Source organism: Hippocampus comes, unplaced genomic scaffold (assembly GCF_001891065.2).
Source record: "Hippocampus comes isolate QL1 unplaced genomic scaffold, H_comes_QL1_v1.1 scaffold526, whole genome shotgun sequence".
Taxonomy (NCBI): Eukaryota; Metazoa; Chordata; class Actinopteri; order Syngnathiformes; family Syngnathidae; genus Hippocampus; species Hippocampus comes.
In genome coordinates this window covers 453,654-466,091 of record NW_017806233.1, presented here as the reverse complement: position 1 = coordinate 466,091, position 12,438 = coordinate 453,654, and the positions used below count along the sequence as shown (strand labels likewise).

At 43.8% G+C, this 12,438-nt stretch overlaps 2 protein-coding genes across 3 annotated transcripts; one reads left to right on the top strand and one right to left on the bottom strand.

Annotated features, from left to right (window-relative positions):
- Positions 1–3,097: 3,097 nt before the first annotated feature.
- Positions 3,098–4,945, top strand: opn8b (opsin 8, group member b). Its single transcript, XM_019856464.1, has 3 exons — positions 3,098–3,410; positions 3,508–3,836; positions 4,402–4,945. The coding sequence occupies exons 1-3, from the start codon at positions 3,155–3,157 to the stop codon at positions 4,723–4,725; spliced, it is 909 nt and encodes a 302-aa protein (XP_019712023.1). The 5' UTR covers positions 3,098–3,154; the 3' UTR covers positions 4,726–4,945.
- Positions 4,946–5,839: 894 nt separating this feature from the next.
- Positions 5,840–12,210, bottom strand: mmut (methylmalonyl CoA mutase). 2 transcript variants are annotated; one of them, XM_019856501.1, is made up of 13 exons: positions 12,105–12,210; positions 10,979–11,386; positions 10,212–10,579; positions 9,877–10,034; positions 8,994–9,165; positions 8,636–8,884; positions 8,245–8,356; positions 8,040–8,155; positions 7,573–7,688; positions 7,329–7,460; positions 7,103–7,250; positions 6,840–7,007; positions 5,840–6,209 (listed from the first exon to the last, which is right to left on the bottom strand). In XM_019856501.1, exons 2-13 carry the CDS (start codon positions 11,352–11,354, stop codon positions 6,081–6,083), a joined length of 2,244 nt encoding a protein of 747 aa, XP_019712060.1. In that variant the 5' UTR covers positions 11,355–11,386; positions 12,105–12,210; the 3' UTR covers positions 5,840–6,080. The 2 variants fall into 2 exon arrangements, with proteins under 2 accessions (XP_019712060.1, XP_019712061.1); XM_019856502.1 differs by having other exon boundaries at positions 10,979–11,401; positions 12,105–12,209.
- Between the last annotated feature and the right edge of the window lie 228 nt (positions 12,211–12,438).

Sequence of the window (12,438 nt, the reverse complement as noted above, 5' to 3'; positions counted from 1 at the left end):
GAATGTGCCAGTCTTTTGCCAACTTTACCGGACTGAGTAACAATAGCGATTCTTGACAAAAAAAGAATGTTGCATTAAGAGTACATGCAAGTAAAATGTAAACATTTGACTTGAGTCAGTCAGAAAAACGATCAAATGGAATGGTGGTATGTGGTTTTGTTTTTGCATCGTTTCCTCAAATCCAGTCTGTGTTTCTTGACAGATGATTACCATTAATATGAATAATACATTGTTTTTACAGAGAGCTTTTCCAGAGTTGCAAGACGACAATAAACTAAAATTAAATATAATTTTGTTTCAGAATTGCTAAACGTCCAATATCTTCAAATTTAGAATTACTTCAAAAGCACTGCAAAACGAAAACAAACATTTCAACGAAATACACTCATCTAACATGGCTAGTTTTCTTCCGGTATACCGACTGTTCACATTTGACACTGACATGACATGATGAACTCGGCAAACAGCCAAAAGACACTGGTGTCCCTTGAGGCAGTGAATTAAGGGCCCCTTCTGCACTGCTGAAGCTTCCATTACTCGAGAGAATTTGTCTCTGTGAAGACAGAAAAGCGCGCTTGTGTTCACAAGGCTATGGAACAAGGAACCGTATAATTCCCATCGCTGCCCTTTAAAAATCGCAGATCAAAACGGTTGCAAATCTCACCTCCGCTTGCTTAGCGAGGAAGGTGCAACATGTTAACAAGCATCACGCGGCTTTTGAAAGCCACCGCCTGTTCGTTAACAGCCTCAAAAGCCTCCGGGGGGGGGCATAAAAAATGTCAAGTATGAGTGGTGTGATTGCCAGCTTTAGCTGTACATCTACAGTATATAAGGTCCCCCCCCTCTCCTAACCCTGGGTGACTCAGAGTGTAACATAAAAATACTGTAGCATCTGGGATTTCATGATCTGCGACCGACTGCATGCAGTACAGAAGAAAGAGTTCATTGAAAGATCTAAAATGGACTCTAGTATTTCTGTGTCCGGTGTACGACGTCGCTAGGCTAACGCATAGCAATAAAATTGACAGCGTCAAACTCTTCAAAATATATCTTTTAAGGAAAATTGAGCTTCGGAAAACATAAAAGACAACAACAAAAATAAAATGATCATGACAAGCATGACAATAAACGGATGATGAGAGTTTCCACAAGTTCATGACGGTTCGGCCAACGTCATTCCTCATTCGCCGGGGAGTCGAACGGACCAAGAGACAAGAGTACTGTTGCCGAGTGGTTCTCGGCGAGTGCATAAAAAATTTTCCATCTCCTCCGGCTCACTGCTCAACATGCTCAAATCAATCAAATAAATGTGAAATCAAGAATTTACTGCTGCTAATCATATTTTCCAGTTCATTTTCACTGATACCACACAACCCCGATGACCTCCAGACACGTTCGATCAAGAAATCGGCTAAATAGAACGTCTGGCAAAATGAAGTCAGCCAATAGATTGCAAAACGCTCCAACAAAAAGCCATGAGCCAAAAGAAAGTCGAGAGCAGATGAAAACCCTACAATTGCTTGTTTTTCCATCCTGAGGCAGCTCTCTGGTTTTCACATTGGTTACACTTCATTGGTATCCGATAGGATCCACGTGCCTCGTAAATTATCAGGGGCTCAATCATGAAACTGCACCTTGAAAGAAAGCGAACCGTTTTCAACTCTTTAGGTGGGTCAATAATTCGGAAAAACATGACCACAGTTGTGGACTGAGATTTTGGCCTGACGCCAGCGGCTTGTAATGCTCAAATGTGAAACCGAGGCATTCAGTGCTCGCCAGGTAAGATGACAGCTGTTCCAATACTTTTGGAGAGCAGTGTAGTTGTTTTTGTCCTTGTTTGGCGGAAATTTTCCCCATTATATTTTCTTAGAATTTCTCAATTTTGTCCTTTTTTTTGCTGCGAAAGCCGGGATTTGAAGATTTTTTTTTTTTTTTTACTTCCATTAACAGACTTTACTTTCTGGACAAGGAACATACCTTGCATCATTTCACCTTTTTTTATCTTTGGTATTTTTTGTATGGTCACTTCAGTGACATCACGAGTTCACGGTCTCCATGGTGACGCGTGCTGCATTCAGGCTGCAGTGGGGAAGGTAGGTGGAAAGCAGCACATATGGACGTGACAGCATCGCACGGCAGATGCGCGACTTATTTTCGTCTTCTACCGCCAACATGGATTCTTCTCCAACGCCGCCTATGTATGACCACTACCGCTCCACGCTATCGCCCAGCATGGACATTGGCGTCGGCACCTACCTGCTGTTTATAAGTAAGTTATTTTTTATTTTTATTTTTTTCCAGATTTTGACACTTTTATTTGTGGCTTGTTGATGATCTTCAACTCATTCCGACTAAATTAACCAATCAACTGATGCAGTCTTGGTAGGTTTTGCAGAAAGCATCAGCCAAATACTCCTAGCAGGTTCCATTTGAATATTGATGAAGTGTATTAAAAAGCCCCCGAGGTGGGCATAATGAAAGAATAATGGACGTGCAAAATTGTAAAAGCCACCTTTGGAATTTCCTATATGATGTTGGTGAACGGCAGATGTTTTAAAAGGCAATAAAAAGGGGCAGGGGTCTGGTGGTGATGATAAAATGCAGTTTGAGGCTTCTGTGGCGACATTATCTGTCAAAAATGTACTCTGTTATAATTATTACAATTCACTTTAAGACAGGAAGAACTCGTGCGCGTGTCTGGTTTAGGAGATTGCGTCTGCAATCTTGCTGCGCAATTCATGGAGCGCGTTGCAGAAGGAGGAAATGCAAAGAGATGAAACAAATGCGATTCATCATTCATGTCCAAATTTGCATCTTCCAATTGCTTGAAATTAGAGAGAAAACATTTTGAAGACCCATCAAGTCCCCGTCGATAAAATAGGTATCATGTTTCTCTTTTCGTCACATGATATCCTGATTAAAATGAAAGACAACAAAACTGAAACAAAGAGAAAAAGATATGGCTTTAACGTACACAACTTTTTTTGCTTCATGTGGATGACAAAACTTTTCATGACTTGGTCCCAAAACCGATTCTCAAAGTCTCTTTATCCAGAATGTGAAGTTAACAACTGGTCGACTCGAATAAAGATTTTTTTTTTTTTATGTGCTCGCAGCCGTATTCTCCATTGTGGGCAACCTACTGGTTCTGGTCATGGCCTTCAATCGTTCTTCTCGCATGAAACCTCCTGAGCTCCTGAGCGTCAACTTGGCGGTGACGGATCTCGGGGCGGCGGTCACCATGTACCCTCTGGCCGTGGCCTCGGCCTGGAGCCATCGCTTCCTTGGGGGGGACGCCGCCTGCCTCTACTACGGCCTGGCCGGCTTCTTCTTTGGCGTGGCCAGCATCATGAACCTCATGCTCTTGGCCATCGTGCGCTTTGTAGTCTCCCTGGACCTACAGTCGCCCAGTAAGTAGCCGGAGCTTTCAAAACACTCGTACATCCTTTTATTTGAGTTTGAGCGACTGAGACGGTATCAATGATTGATGGATGTGATGTTATCCAGAAGACAAGGTGAGCTGGTGTCAGATAAAGCTTCTGTGTTCGTGGTCTTGGCTGTATGCCCTGCTCTGGGCTCTACTACCCGTCCTGGGCTGGGGCCGATACGGTCCTGAGCCATTCGGACTGTCCTGTTCACTGGCGTGGGGCAAACTGAGACACGAGGACTCTTCCTTCGTGGTGGCCATGTTCTCCTTCAACTTGGCTCTGCCGGCAACCGTGATTGTGTGCTGCTACTTTGGCATCGCCATCAAACTCTACGTCACCTACAGAAAGTCAGTGGGACATGGGCGACGCGTATCCAACGTACTCAAGCTGCACCGCAGGCTGCTTACGGTCAGTTTTGTCCAGATCGTTTCATACATTGGGTGCCTTTGTTTGCATCGGTAGTTATCCAGCACACGTTCGACAAGCAGTTAGCTAGATAATTATGCCTAGCTATACCCCAAAGATGCCGCTTTAGAACGCCTCGTTGTCAGCCAGGAGGGCATATGTCACTGTGAGAATGGTGAAAAGAATAATAAAAGCCTTACTTGACAACCAGGGTAGAGAGCACTGCTTCGCATAGAGCGCCTCATTGTCACGGCATGTAAAACTCCTGTGGGGATCACAAGAGGCTTCAAGTGTAAACATGTTCACGGCTCACATTTGCAGGCTTTAGAAAGATGCAAAATGAAAAGCATCCTTTTTTCCAGGTTGTTGTAAGGGTGTTTGATTGACAGTTCAGTGGAACGTGGTTACAGCACATTCAATGGACACGCCCACAGCAATCAACACTGTTTACATTTCAAGCTTATAAAGCCTCAACTTAAATTTGGGCTTTGGAAAAACTCTTGGTCAAACTGTATCATGCTGACTTCTACGCTTGTATAACACTCGGGGCCCTCATCCTGTGCTGCAGATGGCGGTGGTGATCAGTGTGAGCTTCATCATGTGCTGGTCTCCGTACAGCGTGGTGAGCTTGTGGTCCACCTTGGGGCCCGGCAGCCCCATCCCACCTCAACTGAGTCTGCTGCCCTGCATGTTTGCCAAGAGCTCCACGGCCTGCAACCCCGTCATCTACTACATTTTCAGCCAGAGCTTCAAGCGCGAGGTCAAGAAACTGGTGCGGTGCCGGTCCGGATGTTGTGGCGGCAAGGACGGCAGGGGTGCCAGGAGAGGACGCGGAGGAGGGGAAGAGTCCTTACTGGGTTCCAAAGTTGCCACGGCTACCACGGTGGTTTGAAGGGAAACTAAGAACTGGCGGCAGCTTGTGTTCAGAGGGGACAACCAGAGCACAAGCAGTTCTTTTTATGACATCCCTAGTGAGCCAAAAAACATCAATCACTGGAGTATGAATCAATTTTTGGTCATGGTGTGTTATTTTTGGTCAAGGCTTTCAGCCCGAACGTGACAGAACTGGACAATGGCGAACAAATTCCAGTCGGCGACTGACCCTTGCAGACCTGTCGACTCGCTGCACCGGAAAAACTGTGACCTCTGGTGTTCTTGGAAAACAATGCACTGCATTGCAACCACTGAACGAGAGCGAGAGAGAGAGAGAGAGAGAGAGAGAGAGAGAGAGAGAGAGAGAGAGAGAGAGAGAGAGAGAGAGAGAGAGAGAGAGAGAGAGATTTTTTTGTGTGTGTAGTCAACACTATTGCAACAAGTCAAGTCAAAGTCAATTAAGTACTTTTTTTTTTTCCTTACAGTACAACCGTCCACAATCACGCACCTGTATCACATGAAGACATACCAGCATCAAATGAAATCAAAACAAGTGATTAAGGATCCAACTCACCATTACGCTGAATGCAGTTGTTGTAACGATACTGTAGGAAGTCTTGTAGATGTTTCTCCTTAACAGGTAAGTCTTATGTGGATCATAGCACAGTGATTCCCAGCCGGGGTGCCGTGAGAGATCATTAGGGTTGCCACAGGGAATTATCTCAAAATCGCAACTATATCTTTGTTCTTTCTTTGCCTGTGATGTAATAGAACAGTCAAATGTTCTTCCAAAAGAGTGCAAAAAGGTGCATTTGACCTGGTGCCATTCATAGAATTCCTACAAATATCAGTGTTGTGTTCCGTTAAGCAGGCCGAGATTCCACATCTTGTCAGTGATGAATAAACTTGAGATGAGATCATCGTTTCACTTTTCGTGATTTTTGTGACATTTTTGTTTGGTGGAATGGCTCAATGAAGGTTGAGAAACACTGCCATAGCATATACTGTACGACTCTAAGATGGGATCATAGACAGGCTCAAAAAAGTTGAGCATTTTACGTTTTGGCGATGTAGATAGGGTTGCCAGCTAATCACAAGACACACATTGACAAACAACAATTCACGCTAAGAGGTTCAGTTGACACCGCAAATGCTCCTGAAGCATTTAATTCATAAAAATATACACAATATCCAAATATGAATGATGCAGAGTGATGTCAAGATACTTGGAAAGGCAAATGACAAACATGCTTCTAGTCACGATCATGATTATCGCCAACATTTGAGAGTGGATAACATTTCACACGTTTTTGTCAAAATGTCTTGAAAATGGCAAGCGGAATACGTTGCCTTTCTAATGTAAAAAGCTGGCCTTTACATGGCTTGTCGGATGTTCTCCAGGCTCTTGTGAATGTTGTCCACCACGTCCACGGCGGCCTGCGGGATTCTAGTGCCCGGCCCGAAGATGGCGCTCACGCCACTCTGGTACAAGAAGTCGTAGTCCTGCGTTTTAAACAGGGTGCCCATGTTAATGTTTGCCTTCATTTCTTTCTTTGTTTTTTGTAATTTATAAATCACAATTCTTCTGAAATGTGTTTCTCGGAAGTGTATTTCTGTCCTAAATAGCAAACCACAGTATATTATTTTGTCATTTAATTTACTTTAAACTTCTATTTTATTTCCACTTTTTATTCCAAATTTGTTCCAACGTCATCTTCATTTTAAATGTACTTTCTAGTTTAATTGCAACTTGAATGAAACGTAATTTTATTCCAGCTTTGACGTCTAGGCATGCTAATTGAAATTTAAATGAAACTTAATACTTTAACATGTCAAAGGCAAATATTTTTGAGTATTAAATCAACCGTAATATTTATTTGAAATTGAATTTTTACATTTTATCTTCAGTTTAAATTCAATTTAATTTCAACTGTGAAAATAATGCTATTTTAACTTATAAATAGAACTTTCTTGACATTTCTTTTGCTTTCTAGTCGACGCCTTAATGGTGGGAAAAGTTTTGAAATGATTTACCTTGGTTTCATTTTTGTTTTGACACCACACAAACTTAGCATTGAAACAGCCGCGTGCAGACTTTTTATATCAACTGTACGTAGCCAAGCTGGCCATTACCTGTGGTGGGATGACGCCCCCGCAGATGACCAGGATGTCGGGTCGCCCCATCTTGCGGAGCTCTTTGACAAGCTCGGGCACTAAAGTCTTGTGGCCGGCAGCCAGCGTGCTGACGCCCACACAGTGTACATCGGCGTCCACCGCCTGCTGGGCCACCTCCACCGGCGTCTGGTGGACAGCGTCGCAAGTACAGTAGTCGGTCACATGCAATACAATTGATGATGATCACATTAAAAAAAAAAAAAAAAAACACTGGTCCAAACCTGAAAGAGCGGCCCGATATCCACATCAAAACCAAGGTCGGCGAACCCGGTGGCGATCACCTTGGCGCCTCGGTCGTGGCCATCCTGGCCCATCTTGGCCACCAGGAGACGAGGGTTCCGCCCTTCCTGGTTCTTAAATTCCGCCACTCTGTGATCATGATTATGGGATCAACATTCTTTTGTGATGAATGAATTTATGCTTGCGACTATTCTCCGTGTGCAGTACCTGCTGAGCGCCACGGCGATTTCTTCATGCTCGCCGTACTCGCTGCGGTACGCGCCGCTCACCATGCGGCTGCTGGCCTTGTGCTCACCAAACACTTTCTTCATGGCGTCCGTGATTTCACCCACAGAACATCTGCACTCAACAAGGGGGGAGGGGGGGGGGGAACAACTCCGACATCTTCAACGAACAACAGGCTATACGAGATTATTGCATGGTCTTATTTGTTCAAATCCTAAATACAAACCTGGCACGTGCTGCCTCAACAGCCAAAGCCAGCAGGTTTCCGTCTCGAGTGCGGGCACACTCCTCGATGGCAGCCAGACACTTGTGGGCGACATCCGTGTTGCGACTCTCCCGTACCTGTCACGTATATTGTATTTATTTTAATAATAATTAGATTGTTTTTGAAATAATATTTTAATATATTTAAGCTTATCTTTACCTTGCTATTAAAGTCGAAAATGTTAAAATAATGATACATTGTTGTTTAGAACCTTGCCTTTGTTTTAATAATATCTAGTTGTATTTTTTTGTATCATTAATACTATTATTATTTCATGACTCTCAATTATGGATTTTATTTTAACCCCCAAACATTTAACAAAACTAAAAATAATCATATTTGAGCCCTTTGAAAGGCCCTAAAATTAGTCTTTATTAAAATAATAATAATAATAATAACCTTAAAAGTGCATTTGGCATTGTTCTTACCTTCTTCAACTTTTCAATCTGTTTCTGTCGGACCAGGGTGTTGTCGATGGCCAGCACCTCCACCGTCTCCTCCTTCTCCAAGCGGTACTTGTTCACCCCGACGATGACCTCTGACCCTGGGGAAGGAGTTTCCAAATGTCATCAGTTGAAAAGATGGAGGCTTGACTGGTGCATGGAAACATTGATGATGCGAGCATTAGCGTACGTGAATCGATACGGGCCTGTCTGCGTGCTGCGCATTCCTCGATGCGGAGCTTGGGAATGCCCTCAGCCACTGCCCGGGCCATGCCCCCCATCTCTTCGATCTCTTGGATAAACTGAAAAAATAAAAAATAAGAAGCAATGTCTTACTTATAGTCTCGACTCAGTCGTGGTAGCGAATAGCCAGGCCAGTAGACCGAGAGAAAGTCCATTCAAAATGGCGTAAGTATACTAATATTTGGGCCGGATTTGAGCATTTTCCTCCTATTTTAATCAAAATCTGCAAAGGATTGTAATTTTTAATGAGATTTGTCATGTAAAATATAATTTGTTAACGAATTATAGAGCTTCAAGATATGATGACGTGTTTGTACTGCCTCGCGTTTCCCACGCACCTTCAAGGCAGTGTTGTAGAGATCGTCAGTGAGTGACTCCATCATGTGCGAACCCCCCCACGGGTCGGCCACCTTGGGGATGCCCGACTCCTCCTGGATGATGATCTGCGTGTTGCGAGCGATCCGGGCGCTCTTCACGGTGGGTAGACCCAGGGCCTCATCGAAGGAGTTGGTGTGGAGCGACTGCGTGCCTCCGAAAACGGCCGCCATGGCCTCAATGACCGTGCGGATCACGTTGTTGTACGGGTCCTGGGGACAGTCCTTTTGTAAGACGTGGCCTGGATGGGAATTTAACTTCCAATGGATATTTTAGCATAGGCTTTTGTAAAATAAGCGGGACTGATGGCGAGCGACTTACTTGCTCCGTGAGAGACCAACCAGACGTTTGGCAGTGAGTGCGTAGGAGGAGGGACTTGGCGTTTTGCGGCTGGAACTTTTCCCGCAGTAACGTGGACCACAGCTTCCTAGCCGCCCGCAGCTTGGCGATTTCCATGTAGAAGTTCATGCCGATGCCCCAGAAGAACGACAATCTGCATATTTACAAATACATAGGTACAGATACACGTGCATACATACAGCATATATGATAGATGGTATATATCATAGAGGTTAAAAACAATTTCAGATTTGATTAAAACGTTAAAAATAAATGACCCAAAATATTGAGTTTGACGAAGGAAAATAAAGTTAGATTTTTTTTTTAATTGCAAAACTGACTAACTAACTAAAACAAAGGAACATTTGGTTGATTGTGTGTCCCTGGAGGACCGTCTAAAAATGAAATGGCCCTTGATAAGAAATAGGTTCACTGAACCTGCAGTAAATATATATATTTTTTTAAAGAAGAAGATGAAGTCAAAGTCTTTCAAGTATAGTCTATTGAGAACAAGTTGTCTATTGTTAGACGTTGTGAATGGCATGTCTGTCTTGGGTTGCCTGCTGAAAGGAGAAAATGGCTTTTGTGAGAAAGCCTTTCATTGGACGTGACATCTGTGAAAAGACTGCATCTGCCGCAGCGTCACTTGACCCTCAAGTCGATGTACCGTTGTTGCAATTACTGAATGGCGGTGCCAGAGCACACTTGGGAATGAAAGCAATTTCAAGTGAAAGAATTGTAACTTATGTTGGGAGCATCACCTTTGCACTGGGACGTACCACTGCAGCTGTGCAGCAAGTTGCGAACGACAGTGAACGTAAAATGACTTCCAACCCGTAAAAATTGCGCTGTGCCATTATTTCACCTGGGAGCAAACTCGTCGATGGTCAAGCCAGCTTTGAGTCCGGTGCGACAGTACTCCAGCCCGTTGGCGATAGTGTAGGCCACTTCCAAGATGGCGTCGGCGCCCGCCTCCTGAAGATGGTAGCCGCTGATGGAGATGGAGTTGAACTTGGGCATGTGCTTGGAAAATGACAAACCATGAGCATAGACAGCAGGTGGGTTACAAAGAATAACTTTGGAATTGTGAAGTGGTATACAGTAATCCCTCGTTTGTCGTGATTAATGTGTAAAATTTGTAACAGTACACAAAAATGCAAAATGCATTCGTCACGATACACAAGGGTTGACTGTGCTTACCTGGGATGTGTACGCAAAGATGTCGGCGATGGCGTGCATGGAAGGTTCCGGTGGGAAAATATAGGTATTCCGCACCATGAACTCCTTCAAAATGTCATTCTGAATGGTTCCGGTGAGCTTGGCCTTGGGCACACCCTGCTCCTCACCCGTCACGATGAACATGGCGAGTACTGGGATGACGGCTCCGTTCATGGTCATGGACACGGACATCTTCTCCAGCGGGATGCCATCAAAGAGCATCTTCATGTCCTCCACCGTGTCGATGGCCACGCCCGCCATGCCAACGTCGCCGTGCACCCGCGGGTTGTCCGAGTCATAGCCGCGGTGCGTGGGGAGATCGAAGGCTACCGACAGGCCCTGCTGCCCCGCTGAGATTCACATGGGAAAACGTGAAAATGAACATACTGGGATTTGGTCACAAAATCTTTTACATAGCGGTATATAATTAGTAACTTTCTTGAATATTTTTTGATCCTGACAAAGTCGTGCTCCACACTTCAACCCATTTATCAATATTATAGTGTAAATTAGTGGGATGAATATTTACTTTGCAAATCAATTTACCGTGTTTCCCCCTCAATCTTCTACTTGCACCCCTATAAAATGTCACGTTTTGAAATGTTTCTATTTAGATTTTTTTTTTAAGTAAAAGTCACACTTCAAGTGTTCAACCCAACCTTTTTCTGGTAAAAAAAAAAAATTCAAGGACAACACCTTTTGTCACACCCGCATTAATGTCGGGATGTTTGACCTCGGGTCTGCCCTACCTTTGATGTTATCCTTGTAAAATTTGTTGCTCTCTTCCACGGTACTGAATCCCGCATACTGCCTGATGGTCCAGGGTCTGCTGGTGTACATGGTGGGATAGGGCCCCCTAGTGTAGGGAAACACCCCTGGTAACTCGTCCGCACTCGCATCCGAATCAGCCTTGGTGTACACCGGCTTGATGTCGATGCCCTCGGGCGTATGCCATATCAGGTCCTCCGGGTTCTTCCCCTTTAGCTGCTTCTTGGCCAAGGCGGCCCACTGTGGGTGAAGCTCCACCTGGTCCCGACGCGGGGCCGAGGTGTGGATCCCACAGGCGTGGAGTGGCATCCGGGCCAAGAGCCGGGCGGTGGTGCACGCTCTGTGTGCCGTTAGCATGGTTACCCTGGGCTCACACGTGCATGGATGACCTGAGGGAGGTAAACCTGAGGGTGAAATAGCAGCATGTTTTTATTACGTATTTATTATTTCTTTTGTAGAAAAGTCCTTTTCTGTAAACAACAGGTGCCAAAATACTGACAGGTGGCAGAAAAATACTTGACTACCACTTTAGGAATTAATTTTTTTCATTTTCCGAAAAAAAGATATTCATTTGTAATATCTATCTAGATTCTTTTTTTGTAAATGTAGTTGTTGTCATGCTCATCCTAAGTTTCTCATTTGAACACGTAGGCATGTGTCGTTATGTTAATAAATGGCCTGCTTTTGAACATTATATTTTCTTTTTGGTTCTTGACTTCTATAAGCAATGTGACCTAGCATTTCCCAAGCTGACAATAGTTGAAAATAATTAACATAATAGACTACAAACGCCATATTAGCATGATGAGCTAAAAGCTAGTCGAAACGGTTATATCTCAGAGACAATAATACAACTAAACGATAATGAACACGTTAACCGGGACATGAACGTAATCATGTCTATTCGTGACAAACGGGACAATTTTAAGTTTAAGTCAGTAAAATATTTTTTTTAATGAGAGATAAAAAGTTAAGCTAGGTGCAGCGGCGACGAAGCTAACGGTGGCCAACCGATGTTTTTGACATGTTGCGTCCACAAAATGGAGCATTTATTCGTGTCGTTAATTTTATGGCACATCTTTTGTATATATTTTAACATTTTCTGACCTTGTTTATTCTTCTTGTGGTCCTTAAAGGTTGACAAAAGGCGTGCGTGCGTCCATCCAATGGACTCTCATGACTTAGGTCATTAGCCAATGAAAGAGACGGTGAGTGTCTGAACTAAAAGCGGAAGTAGCTAAACGTTTCCGCTCCAGCGGCCATATTGGTGCGGTATAATATAATACAAATTCGATCTGAAAAACGGAAAGATGCTGATACAATTTTTGAACTTTTGAGTGTCGTGCGTTGCCAATAGTGTCTATCTTAAGGTTATTAATAGAACATATACAAAGTAAATATTTGTTAAATGTGTTGTTTGATATGTAAAATATGATTTTTT

Coding starts and splice junctions, on each gene's coding strand:
- opn8b (XM_019856464.1), top strand. CDS start 3,155: ATGGCCTTCAATCGTTCTTCTCGCATGAAACCTCCTGAGCTCCTGAGC. Junction 3,411..3,507: donor CCTGGACCTACAGTCGCCCA/GTAAGTAGCCGG, acceptor GATGTTATCCAG/AAGACAAGGTGAGCTGGTGT. Junction 3,837..4,401: donor TGCACCGCAGGCTGCTTACG/GTCAGTTTTGTC, acceptor CCTGTGCTGCAG/ATGGCGGTGGTGATCAGTGT.
- mmut (XM_019856501.1), bottom strand. CDS start 11,354: ATGCTAACGGCACACAGAGCGTGCACCACCGCCCGGCTCTTGGCCCGG. Junction 8,885..8,993: donor GTTGGTCTCTCACGGAGCAA/GTAAGTCGCTCG, acceptor GACTGTCCCCAG/GACCCGTACAACAACGTGAT. Junction 7,251..7,328: donor ATCGCCGTGGCGCTCAGCAG/GTACTGCACACG, acceptor TCATGATCACAG/AGTGGCGGAATTTAAGAACC.